Below are 23,265 nucleotides of genomic sequence, written 5' to 3' on the forward strand. Positions count from 1 at the left end.
AAAAACAATATTGTGAAGGAAGAGAAAAATAAACAAATAAAAAAAAACACAGACACACACACAGACACACAGACACACACACACACACACACACACACACACACACACACACACACACACACACACACACACAATTACAAAGAAAATAGAGAACATGATAAAGAGTTAAAGAGAAAAATTCATAGAATGTTAAAATCCCCATTAGGAGAAAAAGCTGGAGTAAACAGCGAGCCACTTCCTAGGCAATGAGCATGGGTGGAGAGTGCAAGTGAAGGAGACCAACAGAGAAAACATCCGCCCACACAAATGCATATAAACCACTAAAAGGGAAAACAGAAATATGGCAGCATACAGGGATGCAAGGCCCTTGGAGGCTAACCAGCAATGGGAGCATGTGCGTGTGTTGTGGTTGGCCTTTCGCAGTGCTGTCCTACATGTTTGATAAGCTGAGCTGGCTCGCAGGGCAACCTTTGGCATATGCCAGGCCCGTCATCTTGATTTTTTTTTGTTTAAAGAAGGCTGAGTTCAGATTTGGCTTCGGGTTGAAGCAAGAAGAGCAATAAATACGGCTTTCGGTTGCATATCGTCATGACAACAGCTCACATGATGGCCAAGGAAGGATTCACGTGGTTATAAAAATTGGCAACTTGTCATGTTTCATTGTCAAGGAGCAACGATAATGAAGTCATGAATGCACAGTTTAAAATCCACACAAAAGGTCTCTTAGAATGGACCATGTTCAGTCACATCTAAAAAAAAAAAGAGACCGCATTGTTATGGCTTTTGGCACAGTCAAAAGGAAGTATTCTAATCGAGTTGTTTAATGAAGCTGGTTTTTTCATTAACTGTAATTTAGGACACATGCTTTTCAGAGCCTCTCTGGGGGCCTACGCTTCTCTGCACACAACAGATTAGCCTACGGTTCAGTTTTTTTTTTCTTTTTTCGATACGGATAAAAGAGAACCGATCCACTGTGGGCCACAGATGAGCACCTCTAAAAAAAAAGGAGTGGAAAACCAATTGCCTATGAACTAAAAAGACAATGAACTAGAACGCCTATGAACTAGAACAGACCATGGGAAGTACATTGAACTGGGTCAGAATTGAAGCTATATTGTTTTCCCAATCTAGTGCCACACTGACTTATTCACAGCTCACAGTAGTGGCAAAATGACAGAAATGATTCCAAAGAATTGTATTCCTGAGCTGTTCCACCGTTGTAGCTCTGCTCTGACAGACAGAAAGAGGCCAGACAACAGATGATGAAGCAGACAGTGAGGAAAGATCTGAAGGAGAGAAAGAGAAGATGAGAACTCTGACAACATTTACTAAGAACCACCACAGTTATTTTCTCTCTCTCTCTCTCTCTCTCTCTCTCTCTCTCTCTCTCTCTCTCTCTCTCTCTCTCTCTCTCTCTCTCTCTCTCTCTCTCTCTCTCTCTCTCTCTCTCTCTCTCTCTCTCCCTCCCTCTCTCCCTCCCTCCCTCCCTCCCTCCCCCCCTCCCCCCCTCCCTCCCTCCCTCCCCCTCCACACAGCGAACCTTCATATAACCATGATCAAAGCGCCTGCGTGGTGGAAAACAGTCAGTGGAAGAATAAACAAATATTAAAATAATAAAACATGTCCAGCTTCAGCTCAACATTTTCAGCATCAGAGGAGAAAAAGAAACGTAATGAAGTCTTCCTCTTCAAACTTTGCCCACCTCCTGAAAACCCACTATGCGGATGGATGCAGAAAAAAAATCCTTCAGTGAAAAATAAAACAAACAAACAGCACAGATATGAAAAAGGGAATTTGGATGTTTAATTTCTGTGTCCGTTTGCATCACTCTACAGTGTAAATAGAACCTCCTACACGCTATCTCTAGCGACAGAAAGACAAAGACAACGGGTCAGTACGTCCTTTCCAAAAGAGAAAATGAAATGATCAGAGAGAGAGTGAAAGAGAAAGATAGAAAGAGAGAAAATGAGAGAGAGAGACAGAGAAAGAAAATGAGAGAGAATGCGAACAAGAGAGAGAGAGAGAGAGAGGGAAACATGTGAAACCCACAGACAGACATGGTGACAGGTGCTGTCTGTGTGTGGGTCACAGTAGGTGTGTGTTCCCTCTCTGCCTCCACATGGGGGCAGCGCAGCTACTGCCAGGTACGTCTCTGAATAAACATGTTTGTCAGTAAGCGTGTGTGTGTGTGTGTGTGTGTGTATGTTTGCCCTATTTGCTTGCATACGAGTGTGTGTGTATGTGTGTCCAGAGAGAGACAGAGAAAAGAAAGTGGGTAAGAGAGAGAGAGAGAGAAAAAGAGAGAGAGAGAGAATGAGTGGGTTTGTGTGGGCTGCAGCTCAAATGGCTGTCAGCAGGAGGCTTGCCTTTTCAGAGAACCCACCCATGGGAAAAATGGTCTACGTTGGAGGTTCAGCTGCACTGGTAAACACCATGCAGCTGGAGCCAAGCAACGCATTCCCAGCATGACAAGAAGGCTGCCGTTTCCAGCATGCCTCAATATTATATCTATCCTGGCAGGCATTTGGATAAACCGTCACATAACCTGCAGATATGCAGGGTGTTAGGCTGGTGTCAAACACCAGATACCAAGCTAGCTGGCTGTTTCTCTGGAGAAATGTATGTTCCAAGGCTCCATTATCCATAAGCTGAGAAATATAAACTGTTGTGAAAACATACACCATATGAGAGGCTTCATGGCTGACTGGATATGCCCTTTGAGCTGTTCTTGGGGATCAAGCAGGTTAAATATATTAGGGAGAAACAAAAGGCTGAATCATTCCTCCGAGTGCCAGATGGAAGATGCTCGTCTCCAGCCTAGTGACAGAGAGTGCTGTTAGATAGGTGAGTGAGGGGGGGAGGGAATGGGAGGAGAGTGTGTACCTGAGTCTGGATGCGATTGAGCCCTCTGAACCAGAGGATCTGACCGCGGCGGAGCTCCATCTCTGCGTGGTCGATCTCGTCGTTGCCCTCCGTCACCTCCTCTTCCTGCATCTGAGCCTTGGTGGCGCCGTGGCCAGCCTCCATCAGGAACTTGAGGCGATGTGTGGGCACCGCCGAGATGAGCTGGGGAAGGAGGTCACCAGAGAGCACATTTACCACTAGCTCACATTAAAACACATTCGAGAACCTCTACAGCTAAGCATTCTGCTACAAAGTGTCATCCTTTTCTATCAGCTTGGATTGTGCAAAGGGCAACGACAATAGACACCATATAATTTTGTATAACCCATTTTGAATGACCCATTGCAATTCAAGCACCTGTGTGCAAGACTCAACAATAATGTATGGTGTTGTGCAGAAACAAGTTCCTCCTGTATCCTATTTAACTTCATCTGAAGTGGAGTTACTTTTCAGCCAGCAACCACAGCAAGACATTTTAGTGTGACCCTGACCATGATCTTAAATTGACTATTTGACCCAGACATAGACCATTTTTTAGGGACACACATACTAACAGTGAATGGGAAAGTTCCAGAAAAAATTATTATTATTTGAAATGGCCTTGAGAAGTGAGTTTTTGAACAGATGCACACTGCAGTACAAAAAGGGAACATGCACATCACATCTCATACAATGTCGATCGTTTAATGACTGAATTGCTGCTTATTCCCCTACTATACAGGGATATATTTGGCATGTAAGGGTCTGCAGAGTGAAGATGCAAGGGTGTGAGTAGCTCCCATAGTTTCCTCTCCCCCCTCAGGCTGGGGTGAATATGGGACAGCTCCATTTCTAGTGTGACCGTGTTCATTACCATTCATGATGCATAGAGAGGCCTTTTGTTTAATCTTTTTTCCATTCCGTCACCAAGGTTTGTTTTAGCAAGAGTTCAACACTGAAACCGCCTGCCAGACTCATAAGCACATGGCCTTGCCACCCACTATCAACTCGATGGCAACAGGGTGTTTCTGCGAAAGAATTTGGCTTTATCTGTTATAATACTAAATCCACTTTGTAAAGACTTGTGCTGAAAAGAATGTAGGAAATAACTGACAGAAAGAGTATGTACTGCATAGCAGTAAGCGAACAAAACTCAAAGAACAAAACCGGAGTTACTCATAGTCTTCTATATATATATATGTCTCTCTCTCAACACACAAACACCTCTCTTGCCGCTGCATTCACACAAGCTGCAAATCACATCGCATGTGCTACTGTAACCATGGCGATGATGTCATGAGATTAACTGAGAGGAGTATCTTTTAACATCTTGTGCTGTGTCTGTGCTTAAAGGCTGGCGTTCTGTACTGTGTTAAATGGCATGCAAGCACAGTGGAGGGCAGTAGATGTCTCATGGTGGAGCTCTTACCTGACCCCAGAGCAGCTCGCCGACACCGATGAAGACACACCACAGCCACTGGTCGATGGTGAGAGCCGTGCAGGAGAATGGCTTCCCACCAAACTGAACAATGACGATCTGCAACAAACAAAGCAAGCCAGCAGACAGGTCTGCGATGAGTAGCCTTCGCCAGGGTCAACCATTCAACAACAAGCTCCTGGACACTGGGGCCAAGTAAAGAAGTGGAGTGGAGTGGAGGGGTTTCTGATGGTCAAGGAGGCCATCTCAGAGCCACCTCTCTGACTGTGAAAAGCAATGTGTGCTGCCACGCTCACTGCGCTTTGGGATTTTCCAAAGTACCAAATTGGTCTTTTAGTGGAAATCTCTTCTATAATCTTTATAAGTCTTCATTCTTTGCTAAGGTCCTGATACCAAGACATGCATCATGAATTCCAAATATTACTGTTCATGCAAAATGGACGGTCAGTTCATCAAAGTATACCAACGCCCTCTACTGACAGTGGGCAAACAGCATAAAGGCATCAGAACCTGTTAAAAATCCCATTACCTGGATAACAAAAGTGCCCAGGACCACACTGCAGAAGATGGGGTTGCGGTAGATGCTCTCAAACACGTTTCTCTCGCCATGGATCTTGCGGGCGTTTATCTCGTTGAAGAGTTGCATCATGACAAAGACGTTGAAGATGATTGTGTAGTGTTCGGAAGGAGGGGCGTGCAGGGGCACGTTCCGGCCATTGTCGATGTTGAAGATTTTCTCTCCTATTTAATTGATGGGACGGGTTGGTGGCACAAAGGGGAGATAATGAGATAAAGAGTGTGCAGATCACACTCAAGGGATAGGGTCAGATGTGGGACACGCACACAGGAAACTAGAGAATTTCCACACACTGAATTAAAAATGTCCTCGTTTATAATGGTGCAGTGTTTCAACCATGTGGTCAAAAGACTGGTTCATAACATTTGAATGTGTTTACTGTCAGTGTGTAGATATTTGATCCTTTTTCCCCTGATAGAGTTAATAATGCACTCCATCTTGGGCTAGACAGCAGTTGGCCATGAGGCTGAAAGGCCTAATGGCATTCACATAAAATTTGGCACCCTGCCTGAGGCTTGACAAATGTTGTTGCTTCCATATCTCTAGCGCTGAAAAACAAAACACATCAGAGGAAACAAAAACAACAACAACAACAACAACAGATGACCTCACCGGCAAACAACAGAGTGAAGATGATGACGAGCTGATAGACAGCATGGCCCAGGATGTTCTTCATCATAGTGCGGGAGATAAGGGGCTTGTCCCTGCCGTAGGGCTTCCGCAGCAGGAGCGATTCTGTGGGCGGCTCGGTAGCCAGGGCCAGGGAAGCCAGGGTGTCCATGATCAGGTTTACCCACAACATCTGGACGGCCTTCAGGGGTGAGTCCTGTGGAGAGCCCCAGGCCCAAAAGCCCCATATGAGTTTCCAGTGCACCCACAGACAGGTATTCACCTTATTTGTGTAGCCATTTTGGCAGTGCTTTTTTTTTTTTGGGGGGGGGGGGGGGGGGGGTTTTACACTTGAATCCATCTGTTTGCTAACAGTCAGCCTTAGCAGAAAAATGCTGGAGCACAATGCCTCATTTCATTACTTTTATGGGGAAACCTTTTCACAGTTACTGACATTAGAGTATGCAACATGCATTTGTTTTTAGCAGTCTGCCTAACATTTTTCTTCCATGGGCAACAACCCCAGTATCTAGGGAAGAGCCTCAGACATTTTCTCTGTCACATACGTATATGTATATATATATGTGTGTGTGTGTGTGTGTGTCTGTGGCCCAGACAGCATCAGCTGGGCATTGGAGAGGTGACGTGACAGCAAACAGAGACTCCCATGACTGTTTCAAGCCATCTTTTAATTGCGCTCAAACTTCACAAGGGTAAGTGTTCCTGATATTCTAACACCTAATAGAAATAGAATATGGAACCGTAGGCTGGTCTCTGTCTTGAGTGGAGAAAGGCCACTACCAAACGTTACCTGTGTAATGCAGGCACCGGTGAAAGCAACTATGACGGCCACCACGTTGACAGTCAGCTGGAACTGCAGGAACTTGGAGATGCTGTCGTAGACATTTCGCCCCCACATCACGGCCTTGACGATGCTGCTAAAGTTGTCATCGGTCAGGATGATGTCAGATGCCTCCTTTGCCACATCGGTTCCAGCGATACCCTGCATATGGAACATGGACGCAAGGCGGTTAAACAAACCACAGTGAAATCTAGTTGGCCAGACTGCTGTTACAACTGCATCAAAATTATGTACTAGAAAAAAAACGACTGATGTCTTATTAAGTATATTATTTGAGGGTAAGGCTGAACAGTCCAATGGCAGTCACATAAAAGTCCAAACCTATCCTCTTATTAAGTGTGCGCTTTGAGAGTCAGGGCCAATTAAAAGATAATTAACTATGCTGACTTGAAAAAAGGAAATCGAAAAAATTAAAAGTCTATAATCACAGGAGTAACGAATAGGGAAAAATTGTCACTGAATCTCAATTTGTGGAAGAAGAAAGGCAGAATGTAATGACTTTTATCATATCAGATGAAACAAAATCCACACAATCAAAACATGATGAGTGGCAGAGATAAAAAAGCAATTTTACCATGTATTTATCTCAATGCACATGGGAAACGTTCATTTGTATAAATTTAACTTAAAGAGCATTTCAGTCTTCCAGTTTTTCTACTTCACAAGCAAAGCTTGTGCAATTAATCTTTCTTTAGTATTCTTTAGTACGTTTGAGTATATCTCAGACAGTGATACTCAATGATTCTCAATCAATGAATACGTGACTGCCCTCTGTTATATTACCCAGACACTTTTTCACAGTATATAAGATTAGATTACATTAAACTTTGTCATTGTGTGTGCCGGTACAAAGCCAATGAAAGGCACTTAGTTTGTAACCAGAAGTGCAAAAGAATAGTATTATGTACAGATAAGTGCAGGGATGTGCAAATACTGCAGCATGAATGATGCTATATCTTATAGTATGTACAGTTATATTGACAGTGGTGAGCAACATCTTCAACATATTATTATATATGTATAATATATTAAATGCGTTATACAAGGATGTGAAGTGGACGGAGTCTGAAAGGGAGTCTATCAGATTGGTATGCACAAAATATATAATGGTAATCTAAACAGCATGAGCAGTTCAGTCTCAGTAGCGCAAATATCAAAAGTACTGAGACAGCGTAGTAATGAGTGCAATAATGCTTAGCACTGTGGTGTGGAGTTCAGCAGAGTCATAGCCTCAGGGAAGAAGCTCTGGAAGTCCTGAAATGGCGTTGTGCTCTCAAGTGGCCTGGCCTTGTTAAAGGTAATCAAACGTTCTCTAATATCTACACATATAGCCAAATCCTTAAATGTAGCAACCATTAGGCTCATACAAGGAAGCCAACCTTGCAAACGACCAATTAAAATTAAAGGCTCACCACAGAGCTGGCACATCATCACTACTGCATTCAGACTGCACTGTCGTCCTACTCAGTGGATCACACATCGTTATGAGCAGTGGCTTTCAGCTAAAGCGCCGCACAGACATCAGTGAGCGAGACATTCCTCGTGAATGTCAGAAAGGGGGATTAAAAAAAAAGAAATGCTTCACGGCATCCACTGGGGAGAGGCTAGATCAAATGACATGAATCACCATGGCGAATCCAACGTCTGCCTTCTTGAGCGCCGGGCCATCATTGGTTCCGTCTCCTGTCACGGCGACGACCTGTCTCGTCTCTCCGACTAAGCTGTCGATGATGCCTGAGGGACAAAAACATGTCTGCTTTTAACTCGCCCTTCATCCTTCAGCCATGCCACTGTTTACACATGACACTTGCACTTGAGTATGTACATTGCTCTTATATGTATCTTATATACAGTACATCTCCTATATTATTACAACCGTATATGCTTTCAATATGCTGTACATTATATATAGAATTTAAGTGAACAGACTGGAAATCAACTTTTGCAATAAATACTACTGCACCTTTATTAATTTGCAGTTACTTTGAATGTTAAGCAAATGTTTATATCTGATATCCAGCCTCCCTCGAAACGCTAAGATCAAAATCTCTCGAAGAAACTCTTGGCTGGCTGTAAATTCTGATATAAGTAAACATCATAAAGAAACTTTGGACTGTTTCCATGGCCCTTCTTAGACCACAGTGAAAGTAGGATGAAGGACGGGGAGCTGGGGGGTTCCTCTTATCCCTCCCACCCAAGCACTAAGTTTGTGACATTACTTATGGCACTCTACAAGTTATGGCTGTGTGTGTGCACAGTGACTCAGTAAAACAAGTAGACTTCCAAGTCACCCAGGGGAGTAAGATAATGCTCAGTTCTTTTTTATTATTTAAAGCTTTGCTTTTCTCCTCACCTTTGACCAGAGTGTGTTTGTCTGTGGGGGAAGACCGAGCCAGCACACGCAGTTTGGGCCACACCTTGTCCAAGCGCTCTTGCTCCACCTAGGGGGGAAAAAAACACGGATGAAGGAATTCTGTACTGTACAGAGACCTGCTTCAGAGAATTGCATCGCACAATTATTGAAGTGTGTAACTGCATTGACTATGGAACGGTATAACTGCAACTGGAGTGAAACAACTACATCTCATATGATTAAATGTCTCACCAAGTGGAAAGATCTATGACCACTGCAAACAAAGATATGCTGAAGTGAACAAATAGGGTAACCAGGCCCATTCATAGCAAAGTAAAGGAATCTGTGTTTTTTCCCCAGTCCCTAGCCACAGTGAAGACAGTTGTGCTCAGCATATCATGTGATAAACTTTAGAGCTGAGGCTGAAACAAAGATTCTTTTGGAGAGCAGTTTGTCAGTTCGCCAGAGGGTATAGAAGCCTTTACCATAGCAACTTGTGTCTCCTATGAACAGGGGAAAAACAGTTTGCAAATAATGTATTCTGACTTCAAGACACGACTTCTTGTTTCCAGTCACGGAAATGTATACTGGTCTTGTACTAGTGCTGATTCAAACCTAAGGGAAAAGGAGGTAACATGCCCCAAAGGAGCTGCGCAGTGTGTTTTTTAAACGCCTGGAAGAAGGGACATGATGCAAGCCAAACAAGCCGTAATGAAATCTGGTTTGATGCTCAACTCACCTCCCCTTTGTCGTTGCGAATCTGCCTGTTGAATTCCTTGCCCTCCATGCACAGGAAATCCTCGTTGGGCGTCAGGATGCCGCACTTGGTGGCGATGGCACGTGCCGTGTTGATGTTGTCCCCAGTCACCATGCGCACAGTAATTCCTGCCTTCTGGCATTTGGAAATGGCGTCAGGCACCTGTTGGAAGACAGAGAGGCACATGAAGCACAAAAGTAACAACCCGAACTCTGAATGCCAGCTTGATACCCAGCTTGGAGAAGGATTCTTGAAGACACAGGCTCAAAATAAGGGGTGAAAATAAGGGCTGACTAAAATGGATCTTCACAACATTGTGCATCTGTCATCTAATCATGATGCAAAAGTCGTTCATGGTTTCAAAACTGTTAGTGACACCAACTGAGAGAGGGATTGTGTTGCCTTATTGTGCTTTATTCATATACTTTAAGAATTTTTAAGGAGTTTCTAAATATCAGGGTGACATCTGTAGCTCAATGATAAAGCTGTAGCGCCCACGCTGACACTAGCAAGGAGCAGAGCCACTGTAGAATAAGGAATAAGAGGGCAAAATCCCCTCTTCGTCAGACTAAATACTATTTATCTACAGCCCTCAAAATTGAAACTCACCACTGCTTGCAAACCAAAACGATCACCGGTGCCTGATTCATGGCATCCACACATTCATATTGGCAGAAACATCAGTCAATATTTGGAACCCAAGCAATTTCTTATGGCAATCATTACAATCCCAGGCCCTCACTATTTTAGACACAGACTCAATGATTTATTGAGATTGACTCATGAGGCTCTGGGGACATGGCTATTAGAGGAGGCCCCTTGTGGCCTCGCAGTAGAGGCGGGTTATTGAGGATTGTCTTACCTCTGGCCGGACGGGGTCCTCGATGCCCACCACGGCAATGCAAGTCAAGTCGTTCAGGATCTCTGCCTCGTTATCCCAGTTTGGCTCCACGTCGCCGGGGAAGTCCCGCATGGCAAGACAGATGGTCCGCAGCCCATTGCACGCCATAGGCTCGATTGTCTTCCGCACCATCTCATCACGGTCCTTGGGCTTAAAGGTCTTACTCTCCCCTGAGGCATCAAGAATATGAGAGCACCTGGAGACAAGGGGAAGGAATTTGGAAAATAGAGGGTTTTTCTCTGTTCTTTAAATTGTATGCTCACCTACCAAGTGCATCTACGACTGCTAAATGTCAAATCATTGAAAGTGAAGTTGCTTGTTACTGAAAGTGAATGCTACTGATTGATTTCACACATAAAAAAAAATGTATGTGACATAAAAAAACCAAGAGGAGTAAATCTCCGTCAAAGAGAGGTGGCACCAGAGTCTGGCAGAAAGGAGGCGTCCCTTCATACTTGCGCAGGACGATCTCCGAGGCCCCCTTGCTGTACATGCGGTAACCGGGGCGGTCCGTGTTCTTCAGCACGGTGCTCATGCTCTTGCGAGAGGAGTTGAAGGTGTAGACCTTGTAGAGCTTCTCCTCGGGCACCTCGTCCCTTATGGGCTGGTAGTCCCTCTTCAGCTCCAGCACCAGGCCCAGCAGGGAGCACTCGGTCTTGTTGCCCACGTGTCTTGGCAAGCCGCCCTCCTTTTCTGGAGGCTAGAGTAGGATGGGAGAGGTAGCACAATATAGGCCAGTGTTATCTCTTTTTTTGTGTTAAGAACTAGACATGCACATCCCCCTCAAAACAAACAACAGCTGTATAAAAACCTGCTTTTGAAGCATTTTGACAGGCAGACCATTAAACATCTATGTTATATATTTACAGAGACAGTGTTAGATAGGGCTACACAGATACATGCCAGCTATCTTCCATGAACATAAATATCAGCAAAAGGAAGTATAAAATACTATTATACCCTGGGCTGTCCCTTGATATCCCGTTTTACGTTCAAGGAAATGCCAAGTAATGCCTACAGCCTGACAGACAGCTCAGCATGAGTTGCACTTAGAGGTCCATTGGACCCTGTCATAACGGAGCCTTAGACTGTGTGCCAGGCCACTAAATCAGAAATGTGTGGTGGCAGAGCCAGCTGTAACCTTCGATGGTGAGTTATAGTTTGCTTGGCTGCTTTGCGATGGGTCCATCTCGTTTCTGGGTGAAGGTATATCTCAGCTGCCAGAGGGAATAAGCAGCAGCCTCAGCAAGTTGACTCACACGCTAATAAGCAAACCGCAGTATGGAGGATTAAGCCACTTGCTGGCTTGATTCATGACTGTCAAACCATAGCATTAAGAAATGCAGTAATTCAGTCATTTCTGGAGGTTGTCAACTGTATATTTTTAAGCATGTTAACCCCCAAAAAATATACATTATCCTTAAATATATAAATCCCTGAAACCTTAAACTTCAGATGTTTTCATTGAATTAGATAAACATGAGTCACATAGCCTCTTCCGTGGTTTGTCTGGTCATTATCTTTTGTTTTTCTCCTTTTCCATTTCCATTTTGCTTACGTGTTTGGTCATGTATGACTCACTCTAAGTATAGGATGTACCAGTGGGCTTCTTAATGGGTGTGTTAAATTGCCAAAGGTTGTGCAATGAGCCATTTCCACACAAAAACCTTCTGTGGGAGAGGAGAGCCTGCTTCTGAGGAATTTGTTTTTGTTTCTCATTATCTCTCAGATCTGATCGTTTTAAAGAGTCCTGAGAAGAATGGGCTGTAACATAAGAGTTTGTAACAACAGTAAAGGTTATAAATAAAATCTCCAGAGAGAGAGAGAGAGAGAGAGAAAAAAAAATCTACACATCGCTTCACTGCATGAGTGGATGACAACCCATCCCCTCCCCCCACCAGACGAGAGCTCATCTGTTCTAATGTCTGCTTCCCAGCTCCTTTCTCCCTCAAATCCAGGAGAACACAACCTCCAGTGCCATCCACTGTCAGAATCACCCCGGGCAGGTCATTTCAATAGCAAAGATGCCCCAACGCCGGCCTAAGAACAGACCAGAACTGAAAACAAGAGAATATATATAAATATATTTTCTGTCTGCTCTTACTAAGATTTTGGAGGTGTAGGCCGAGTTGATGGCGATACTGTTGACCAGGACCTCCAGGGTGTCGGCCTTGATTGCCTCGGGGTCGGGGACAGTGGAGTAGTGCGTGCCACCGATATACGCCTCCACCACAGTCATGCGATTCATGGTGAGCGTGCCGGTCTTGTCAGAGCAGATGGCCGTGGCGTTGCCCATGGTCTCGCACGCGTCCAAGTGCCGCACCAGGTTGTTGTCCTTCATCATTTTCTGTGGGAGACATGAGTGTGGTAAGAGTTGCATTAAGCTGTGTAAACCCTTAGTAACAAATGCCGTTGTTGTATATACAATACATTGTTCCACAATAATTCCAAAGCAGTACTGCTCAAGGCAGTCATATGCCTTGTCTGAACAGATCATTGAACAAAGCACACTTAATTTAATGATGATTTGATATAATCTATTTTCAGCCTCCTCATAGTAGTCACACCAAGAAGAAGAGCCTAAGCTTCTGTCTAATGTTTGGCTCCCACTGGCAAGTGCTGTGCTGTAAACCTCTAGTATGTGCTTTAAGAAAAAGACTCACATCAAGCTTTTTTTCACATGACAATACCAGAAATCATGGTATATAAACTGCAAAAGCCACCGAAAACACATGTCAGATGTGCAACATCCACCTTTCCACTAGGTATAGGTTTAGACCTTTGCACTAGGACGCCAGCCTACAGCTAATTGCTAATGACAGCTGGTTGCGATGTAACTTTAATGAGGATGCTAAAAGGATAAAGCTAGTTTTCATTTGCCCTGTTTGGGACACCACACCAAACCCCAAAATACCTACCCTTGTTGCTGCAACACTCACCTTCACAGAGTAGGCCAAGGAGATGGTGACAGCCAGGGGCAGTCCCTCTGGCACCGCCACCACCAGCACGGTTACGCCAATGATGAAGAACTTGACAAAGTACTGGATGTAGACAGGGGTGCACTCCGACTGCCAGGAGCGCCCCTGGATGCCGAAGGTGTCGATGCAAAAGTAGAGGATGAGGATGACAACCACCAGTGAGGACATGATCAGACCTGCAGTGAGAAGACAGTCAGCAAGTCACAGGAGAGACTACTTTCTCAGATGGTCCTTAAAATTGCCATAGTGGGCTGAAATGACAAGTTTACTCTCCACTCTGCCACAGTGATATGCTGGGAGCTGTAGCACTAGCCTATCATTATAAAAACTAATGTTCAGAAGTCTGGGATTTCTCAATAACTCTGGCCATCTGAAGATAAATGAATCTTTTCAGGAATAAAGACATTACAGGATGTTCCTCTCATTGACATTACACTCCCCACCCCCCCTCCAATTACTTCTCTCAGATCTTTGGGACTTCTTGAAATTTAAAGGCGACCTTTAAAGCTGAAGTGTCCTACAAGAGGGACGAAAACTGTCTTGTAATTAGCCAGCACTGACAGAGACCTGGGCAGAAGCCTGAGATGGCAGCTTACTGTGTGTGTGTGTGTGTGTGTGTGTGTGTGTTACTGACCTGCCTTCCCAATCTGCACAGCCAGCCGGGTCAGCTTGCCCTGCAGCACGGACTTCTCCTTCTTGGTGACGTTGACCTTCACCACCACCTCCTTCTCCTCCTTCTCTTCCTTTTCCTCAGACTCGACGCCTTCCTCGCTCTTTAGGGGCTGGATCTCAAGGGCAACGCCATCCTGGGTCTTAGCTGAGGGGGTGGAGGTGGGTGTGGAGGGGTCAGTTGGAGGTAGAGGGGTTATATAAGCAAAAAGGTCCAAATGGGTGGAGAGGGTAGCGTAAGATGGGCAGAGAGGCAGAAAGGCAGAGAGGCAGAGAGCACAGACAGTTTTAGGCACAAAATGAAACTGCTTTGATAGGTGTCATGTTGGGATACAGAGGAAAACAATGTCAGACAGTTGACAATGCAGTTAGCTACTCATATGGCGTTCTGCTTGAGAGGCGCAGAGTCAAGTCCTATCTGTTGATATTCCTTTTGTTTACTTGTCTTCCAATTTCACGCTGACAGATTTTCCATTCTATGTTCAATGTTCCTGTAATGCTCTAACAATACATTTGCCACTTTGCTGGGTTTGTCAGTTTGCAGAGCTACCACATTTCACTCGTATCAGATATCAGATTTTACTGTAAGTAACTAACCCCTTGTTATGACCAGCGAACAGGAATTTGAATGGTAATACTACACATGACTTCACATTACACTTGAAGAGGCGTTTAAACCAAACATCTTAACATCTTCAATTTCAAACGTGTTACACAAAGATGACAACAGATGATTACACGGAACTGGGCTGGTGCAATCGGACCAGTCATCCAGCACACAGTGACAAAACTGAGCAGAGCAAAGTGGACAAGAACGGCCGAGACTGGAGAGACCGATGAACAAATGCACTCAGCACACACAACAAGGACGAGGGGGAAGAAGCGTGAGTGACATACAACTCCCACAGCGTTACAACACATAGCCAGGTATAAATCAAACACACAAATTGTAACAGAGAAACAGAGGGAGAGAGAGAGAGCGCAAAGGTTGACAATCTCCATCTTTTTGCAACACAGATTTAATAGGATAAAGAGGGAGAGACCAGGAGAGATATGGAAAGTAGAAAATTAAGACCACACAAGAAGACTGTAAGAGGATCAGAACAGACAGCATGAGGTTCCTGAGCACACCCTGGAAGGAGGCAACAATCAAAAAAAAAAGAAACAACAACAATAAAAAACAGATACCAAAATAAAAGACACTCCACAGCCAATTGATTTCCGCAAGGGTGCAACTCCCACTTAGCCTCTTCCCAGTGCTGCTCCACACACACACACACACACACACACACACACACACACACACACGGTTCTATCTGTCTATCTATCTCAAGCAACACACACACACACACTCCCTGCACTTAATTAAGTCTGCATAACAGGGGTGGCACAGTTCTTTGTTCATAACAGTTCTCAGTTCATAACAGGGGTGGCACTTATTATGCCATTCACGATAGAGTCATTAGCGAAAACACACTCAGACACTCAGCCAAAGACCTTAATGGCTATAAAAAGTCTAAACCCATGCTGCGTACAGAACCCTTCGGGAACGGCGGCTCTTTTTTTTTTATTATTCTCGAAACTGATGACACGATTGCCCGAAGGCAGCGAGCTGTTGCCGTGGAGGAAAGGGGGACTGACTGGCATCGTCTTTTCCCTCTCCCCCCGAGAGGGTGTGTGTCTAAAGCAGATGCTCCATCCCAGAGGGTTGGGGCCGGGGGGGCGGACGTGCACGGTGAACAGCTTGTGGAGGGTGGATGCTCTCCCTGCCACTTGGAACACATGCTGGCAAGACGAGTGAGCATGGCAAGCAGCAGGACCGATATGGGCAGAACCTTCGCCGAGTCATTAACCCTTTCCCACCTACACGCAAGGCCTGACGTCATTGACACAGTCGGCGTTGGGAAGTGACTGACTTCATGCTATCTGGATCATGTACTGCGACTGAATAAATCAAGCAGAGTAAGGAACATTTGAAAACAGTTCAAATCAGATTACTGTTACTCTGAAGATTCAATAGATGTTCGATGGAGCACTAAGAGCCATTTCAAGTCAAGCCAAGTGAACCTATGGGACAAAATTCCTACCCCAAAATGAAACAATTTCACGAAGGAACATTTTGAGCTCATTCTCCTTTTACAGGGGCAAGCGGTTGCGTTGACCTTTGAAGAGGATCTTTTAATGGCCCCTCTGTCAGAGTGACAGATTCTTCTCACTGGAAAGGTGGTATTAAGCAGTGAGTGGCATCTGCAGCTCCTTAGCAGAGAGTCACCACCTGCACGTTTTTAATGCCAGATGACTCTTAATGCACTAAATATTAATGAGAAAACATGTTGGTAAGGAGGAGATAAGAAAAAAAATATCATTAAACACAAGGCTCATTAGCTATTAATTAAAGGAGTCGTCAGTTAAGTACATGTGTCTTTGTACTCTTTTTGAATTTCAAACAGGTGCTCAATTTTCTGCAACCTTTATTATCTACAAGTACCCTATCCAAATCCAAATTAGATTACAATTATAAGTTATCAATCAAACTAATAATGTTTTTAGGTCTTTTACATTTTAGTAATATAATTTTTACTCACTACCAACAAAGCAAAGTAATCTATCAAACCTTGGTGTATGCTTGCTGTAAATTGAAACAGAGGCTGAGGACCATGACATCTATGAGGTCTAGGAGCATGGACTCACTACTGTGACATATTACCCGTTGAGTAGCAGGTGTGTTTATGAAGCAACACTGAGGCACAGTGAAACAGGCTTAGTACTCAAGACAGGTGAGAGTTGCACCCTTTCCAGGCTAAAAGCTGGGCGCGAAACCACCCCGAGAGAACGACAAGAGAGAAGGAAGGGGAAAAAGCGACAGTGTGCGTGCGAGCAAGAGGTGTGTGAGACACAAAACTCTAAAACTGCTGGCTGGAATGGGGAGGGGGGGGGGGGGGGGGGGTTACCTTTGTTGCGATTTTCAGGGGGTCCTTGTTTTTTACCTGTTCAAACAGAGAGAGGAGAGGGCGGGGCACTGATAACATGGCTTAAAGTAAAGAACAAAAACGGATAAAATATAGAAATCAATACAACTTCACATGAGGTCATATGGGATTGAATATGTCATGTCAAGAGAGAGAAAGACATCGAGATTAAAGACTGTTTCTTTGTGGTTTCCCACTGTTATAATAGCTATTTAATGGCTATTTATAGGTTTGATATGGATATTATTTACTGCTATGTATATGATTTCCAAATTATGTATACAGTGCATATGAGGTCCTCATTCAGACTAATACATACATTTAACTGTATTGTAAAGGTTTTAGTTAACTGATACAAGTCATACAATACCTTTGTTTTACTTGTAATACTGATCTATATTTCTGTTCACTCATTTCTGGCATTGACTCTTATTTCAACTATGCATGAGTTATTTTACTTTTGATATAAAAAATGCAAAGGTAAGTTTGTTTGTTTTACGACCACCATCCACCTACATACGGGGTCTCTTACCAGACCTCTTTTCTCTCCCCTTGAAAACATATTCAGCCCATTAGGAATGAATGCTTCGGAAAATTGGGCAAAAATATAAATATACAACGAAAATTAACAAAATTCAAGGGTTAGTATGGAACAAACCAAGCCAAAATACAGCCTTTCAGCCAATGTTGCCATGACACCTTTCTGCACCAGGCTCATTGAAGATTGAAACAGCACTAGCTTTCCGGGCACTATTTTTCACTCTTTTCTTGTCTTTTATTCTAGCTTTCCAAACACATTCTTTTATTTTTGTCATTGATGCCACTGTTTCAAGAATACAGCCCTAATTCACATTCACTGGGGTGTGAGCCAGATGATGAAAGTGACCATCAAGGAGCTGGGATCTGAAGGGGGGGGGGGCATGAGGTAATGGTTAGGGGCTAAGGAGCCTTCAGATAAGAGAACGCAAACTCAATGGTCATCGAAGGGGGTCTTACCGTGTACCACAGAGGCTTCACATTGATTAACTCAGCCACAGCAGGGAGAAAGGCTTTATGTAAAGGGCTCATTAAGGGGGTGGGGGGGTGTGGGGGGGGTGGTACCGAGACGCTCTGACACGCTCACCTTTGTTTGCCTTCTTCTCCTCATCCTCTCCAGCACCCAGGAGGGTGAAGATGATGCCAGTCTGAGAGTTGAGCCCGACGGCGGTGACCACCATCCGACAAGATCCCTCCATCACATGAGTGCCTGACAGGAGAAAAAGGAGAATATTCACTAGTGTGCTTTACTGTATTGCTGCTGTCACTATGAGAGTCAATGGGCGCTAATTTCATAGAGCAACGTGCACCATAAACTGGCTTTGCGCATCAGTTACCGCACAATGAAAAGAGCAAATATAGGTAACCCCGCCTATTCTCACTGACACAAAGCAGGCATAAATGGCTTGAGTAATTAGTGGATGTGGCAATGAAGTCCTTCTTAACCAGGCAGTCACAATGACTGCCATATCTTATTAACGTTCACACAGAGTAATTGCAATGACACAATAGAGCAATCAACTAATTTCCGGTCACAAACAGAGCGGTTTACAACAGAAGAGGAGGTTCTTGTGTGTGAGGTCTGCCCAACATGTTTCACAGTAAATGTTGTTTTGAAGGAATTCATTGATACGTGGAAATCCCACATCTGTGTGTGGACATAACCCACCATTTTGCTGACCCACTCGTGTTTGCTCTTAGAATCTTGCTCATTATTATGCTCGTTATGAAATTAATGAATGAATGAATGAATGTATGTTCGGTCATGCATGGTGAACTTTGCATGTTGCCAGCCGCTTTGCCCATCGATGACATTAGGGCCCAATGTTTATTATGCTGTCAAAAAATATTTCGTGCGGCAAATGAAACAGACAAACTCACCAGACAGTAGCATGGGGTCCTTGTCCAGAGACTTCTTGACCTGGTCAGATTCACCAGTCATTGCACTCTCATCGATCTTTAAGTCATTGGCCTGGATCATCACACCATCAGCCGGCAGCAGGTCACCTGTCACAGCAGACCATCAGACTATCTACCTTTCTCTTTCATACATATATGTGTTTGTTTGCCTTTGTATATATATACATATGAGAGAGAGGTTTTATATACATACGTATATACAGTACATTTGCAATTACAAAATCTGCAAGAACATTATATAAGTAATCACTGGTTCTGTCATTTCAGAAAGAAGATAAGTAAATAAGGGAGATGATGAAAAACAGATAAAAACAACAACACTTTGTTGGTGCTGCTTTGACACAAAGCTTGCTCTGCTGGTCTTGTGCAGCCCTGCTGCCTACATGTGCCTCTGGCTTTCCTAAGCTGCTTTGAGCTTGTAAAGGCCAATGCGTGCCACGCCGGGAATGCTGTAAGAACGCACAAGCAGTGCAACAGGCGTCTTACAGTCGAGCCACGGAGAAGGAGCTCTGCGAATCACAGCTGCATACGAATGTGCCCGTGTCTCACAGCACTCAGGAGATAGATCACATAGATCAAGAGACAGTGACCGGTACAAATGCCAGTGGGTGACATTTATTCTGAGCAGGCTGGACTGGACAGCTGGAAAAAGGCCAAAATCAAGTGAAGTCCAGTGCTTGGAAGGCAGATGAACAGGACTGGATGGAGTTCACACTGGGACTGATTTCTTACTACTTATGCCAGAAATTTCCAGGAAACTGCAACTGCATCACAGCTTCTCAGCCGAGAGAGGCTTCAATCTCATCACTCTCTCTTCCAATCCCTCCCTCTCTTTCATTCTCATTAACTCTTGCAACTGATCTATCTACTTTAAGTTTGATTATCTAAATTCCTGCATCTGGCTGTGGCAGATGGGCCTCCCTCTAGTTTCCGGGCTTCGCTCTAGTTTCCTCTCTGGCACTTTTATCCATCCCCATCACTGGATTACCACCCAGCCACTGCTTTCTTCCCCTACGCAGATGCAGGCTCTATGAAATGACATGCCTCCAAAAGTTTAAGCAGACACAACATACTCTGTAACCTGCCTACTCACAGAACGTATCAGACCAAAGCATACACGTTATCCTTTCCGTAATATGCAGAATTCTGTCAATGAAAAAAATAATTGGTGCCCCATACTATGGTACTAATGTGTTAATCCCATTCATATAATACCATTTGAAATCTAATAATAAACCTTAAAGGAGAAGGGCAGGCAGTTTTCAGAATAATTTTTCATGATTGCATCACACTGAAGCTAGCCCTTTGCAACCGTTTGGATGTCCACTGATATCTTGCTGCATTTACATCTACATCTAGCACTTTTTACACAATGATGGCACTGGTCTGTTCATAAGATAGCAGTCAGCCTCAAGGGGCCCTCACCATATTTGATCTGAGCAATGTCGCCCACAACGATCTCGGCCACGGGGATCTGGATGACCTGGCCCTTGCGGATGACTGTGAACTTCTGCTCCTGCTCGATGCGGCTCTGGAGGCCACGGAACTGCTTCTCCTTGCTCCAGTCGTTGAAGGCCGTCACAAGCACCACGATAACGACGGAGATGAGGATGGCCGCGCCCTCGATCCAGCCAGCCTGAGACTCGCCCTCGTCATGCACGCCACCTGATGCTTCGCCGCATCCTGAGTGACAGAAAAAGAGTGTGTGTTGAGAGACAGGGACAGATATTGGGAGTGAGAGAGACAGAGAGAGACAGAGAGAGACAGGAAAGAGTCAGATAAGGAAAGAAAGAGTGTGAAAGACAGAGACAAAGAGAGAGATAAGGAGACAGAGACAAAAACAGAAAGAGGGAGATGGGAAGGGAGAGAGAGAGAGAGAAAGGTATAGAGACAGCAGGAGAGAAACAGAGATCGACAGGGGGAAGGAGAGAAAGAGGATAGTGAGAAAAAAGTTAAAGTGAAGTGAAATCGACAGACAGATAGTCAGAGGGGAGCTTCAAGGCATGCAATCATTTAGAACAATGGCTCACTACTGGCTATTTGGGGAGGGAAGGCAACTGTGACACAAGCTATTAAAGAAAGCACTAAGCTTCTGGTCCCTTGGGTTTACCCTTCTCTGAAGGAGCGAGCGGTATGCAAATAGTCACCTCGCCTCCCCCTTTGCTCGGGAAAATTCTAAAGAACTTTTAGCTCAGACGGAGAGAGCGCAAGCGGGAGCAAATCCTCGGTACATGCTCTTCTTGTTATCAGCGCTTGTTCCAGCCTTTTGGTTGGATTTTTATTTAGTTTGGCTTACTGTAACATCCCTCATCCCCCACCCCCCGGAACCACATGCTGCTCTGTTCCACTTCCCTGTTCCTGAAAGCCGTCCATATTATCTGTGCTGGAACCAATATGACAAACCCTTTCCCCTCATTAAAGTTTAAAAAGGAAGCGCATCAACCGACGGAAGATACTGATGGATAATGTCTGGCAACTGCAGATAAAGGCTGGGTGCACGCCAGATCAGGGCCCAATTGGCACCGGAGCTAGCTACCCTAGGCACAAGTGGACTGTTACCCTCCGCGGCGCCCCCCGGAGGCTGGTAGAAGGAGAGGCCCAGGGAGATAATGGCCGCTATCTCCAGAATGATGAGAGTGAGGTCCTGGAGTGCTTCCCATACTAGCTGCAGGAAGGTCTTGGGCTTTTTCGGAGGGATGAAGTTCTTTCCAAATGCTGTGTGGCGCTTCTCCAAGTCCACCGGATTTCCAGAGAGACCTACAAATAAAACGGCAAAGTATTTAGACACATCTGGCAATGTCTTAGATATATAAACATCTGTATGGGTAAACACTCAGAAGCCACTTAACCACAGTGAGCTATTATGCTAAACAAAGGTCATGTTATCTCAAGGCCCTTGACATCAAGACTCTTAAAATTAGAAAAATTAGAGGCAAACACACATGATGATGATTAATACAAGATATACATATTAAAACTGCATGGTTGAGGTATCCCTCTAGATGCCTAATCAAAGTTTTCAACAATAAATCAACAAATGTTTGTTTCCCACTGATTTCCTGCCATGGTGCATCAGTGTGTGTGTGTGTGTGTGTGTGTGTGTGTGTGTGTGTGTGTGTGTGTGTGCGCGTGTTTGTATCCCTAAGTACTTGTGTGTTTGTGTGTGTGCGTGGGGAAAACCGGTTAGATGTAAGCGTGCGCGTGTGTGTGTGTGTGTGTGTGTGTGTGTGTGTGTGTTCATGACTGACTGTCCATGACAGTCTGTGCACCCCAGTCCATGCACTGGTGTGTGTTGTGTCTGCGTGCTGGGTCGAGCTGTGCATGTGCACTGTGTGCGGTCACTCACCCTCGATAGGTGAGGTCTTGAGCCTGCGGCAGATTCCCTGCACGTCTCCGTAGTGCTCATTGATCTTGCTGACAGCCTCTGCACCCCTCATCTCCATCACATCCCGGAGCTCTTTCACCGAGATGCCAAACTCGCCCTCGGGGCCGCCATCAGCCACCGAGTTGGCTGCCGCGTGGTCCGCTGTGTTATTAGCCATTTTGGAACGTTGGGTCGGGTTGAACTACGGGATCCGAAGACTCGACCGTAGATGTAAACTTTAAGACTGGATAGCAGTAAACCAGCTTGTGGTAGAGGATAAGAGATGATCTCCTAAGATCACTCAGGGCTGATCTATGGTCCGTTTGGGAGGGGATTCTGGGACTGGTCTGGGATCAAAGGCAGAGAGTTTTGGGTGAGCAGCTGGACTGGTGCAACATGCTTTCACCGGAGGATCTTCTCGTTGCACTCTGTGTAGTGTGTTTCTAAAAGAAGAAGACAAACAAGATCCTCACGTAAGATCAACAGTTCAGTTGAACAGTTTCTTAGGTCACAGAACATGCTCCTGGGCAGACTCATGTCAAAGGCAGTGGAGTGTTTGGGAAGCATTGCAATAGCTGAGAAACAGGTTAAGTAGGTTGGCCCAAACAGACGCTCAATTAACAACTTGACATTTATTTTCTTGAGAGGTCACTGCAGAGAGGAATGTCAGGCAAGATGTACAGACTCTGTGCCAGTGCACTTGTTAGCGTCTAGAGCTACATGCGCTACCCTGACATTTCGGGCTAACCTCATTTGTATACATAATGTTTGGCTTGAATTTTTTCAACTGATCCTGCAGTTAACCATGTTATCATGCAATTACAACTAAGGTTAGGTGCTAGCAGGCACTCATGTTGACAGCTTTTCTCCCATGAAATGAATTCTCGCAATGGCCTCATTGCGCCAGCTATATCTTGGGAAGCCCACATGTACGTATATGGGACTTTCA

The 23,265-nt window shown here is 44.7% G+C and overlaps 1 protein-coding gene across 1 annotated transcript in view; it reads right to left on the minus strand.

The window, feature by feature from the left end:
- atp2b4 (ATPase plasma membrane Ca2+ transporting 4) overlaps positions 1-23,265 on the minus strand; it is a 55,386-nt gene that overhangs the window by 5,587 nt on the left and 26,534 nt on the right. Inside the window, exons 2-20 of the mRNA XM_080846254.1 lie at positions 22,299-22,759; positions 21,512-21,709; positions 20,378-20,635; positions 18,914-19,039; positions 18,120-18,242; positions 16,979-17,014; positions 13,993-14,175; positions 13,320-13,534; positions 12,485-12,727; positions 10,836-11,080; positions 10,342-10,576; positions 9,462-9,641; positions 8,723-8,810; positions 7,997-8,103; positions 6,319-6,510; positions 5,511-5,724; positions 4,851-5,062; positions 4,313-4,420; positions 2,884-3,066 (exon numbers count right to left, since the gene is read on the minus strand). Coding sequence (XP_080702380.1) covers positions 2,884-3,066; positions 4,313-4,420; positions 4,851-5,062; positions 5,511-5,724; positions 6,319-6,510; positions 7,997-8,103; positions 8,723-8,810; positions 9,462-9,641; positions 10,342-10,576; positions 10,836-11,080; positions 12,485-12,727; positions 13,320-13,534; positions 13,993-14,175; positions 16,979-17,014; positions 18,120-18,242; positions 18,914-19,039; positions 20,378-20,635; positions 21,512-21,709; positions 22,299-22,494 — 3,342 coding nt within the window. The 5' untranslated portion in view covers positions 22,495-22,759. The remainder of the gene's footprint in view (positions 1-2,883; positions 3,067-4,312; positions 4,421-4,850; positions 5,063-5,510; positions 5,725-6,318; positions 6,511-7,996; positions 8,104-8,722; positions 8,811-9,461; positions 9,642-10,341; positions 10,577-10,835; positions 11,081-12,484; positions 12,728-13,319; positions 13,535-13,992; positions 14,176-16,978; positions 17,015-18,119; positions 18,243-18,913; positions 19,040-20,377; positions 20,636-21,511; positions 21,710-22,298; positions 22,760-23,265) is intronic.

This window comes from Sprattus sprattus (assembly GCF_963457725.1).
Source record: "Sprattus sprattus genome assembly, chromosome: 10".
NCBI classification, from domain to species: Eukaryota; Metazoa; Chordata; class Actinopteri; order Clupeiformes; family Clupeidae; genus Sprattus; species Sprattus sprattus.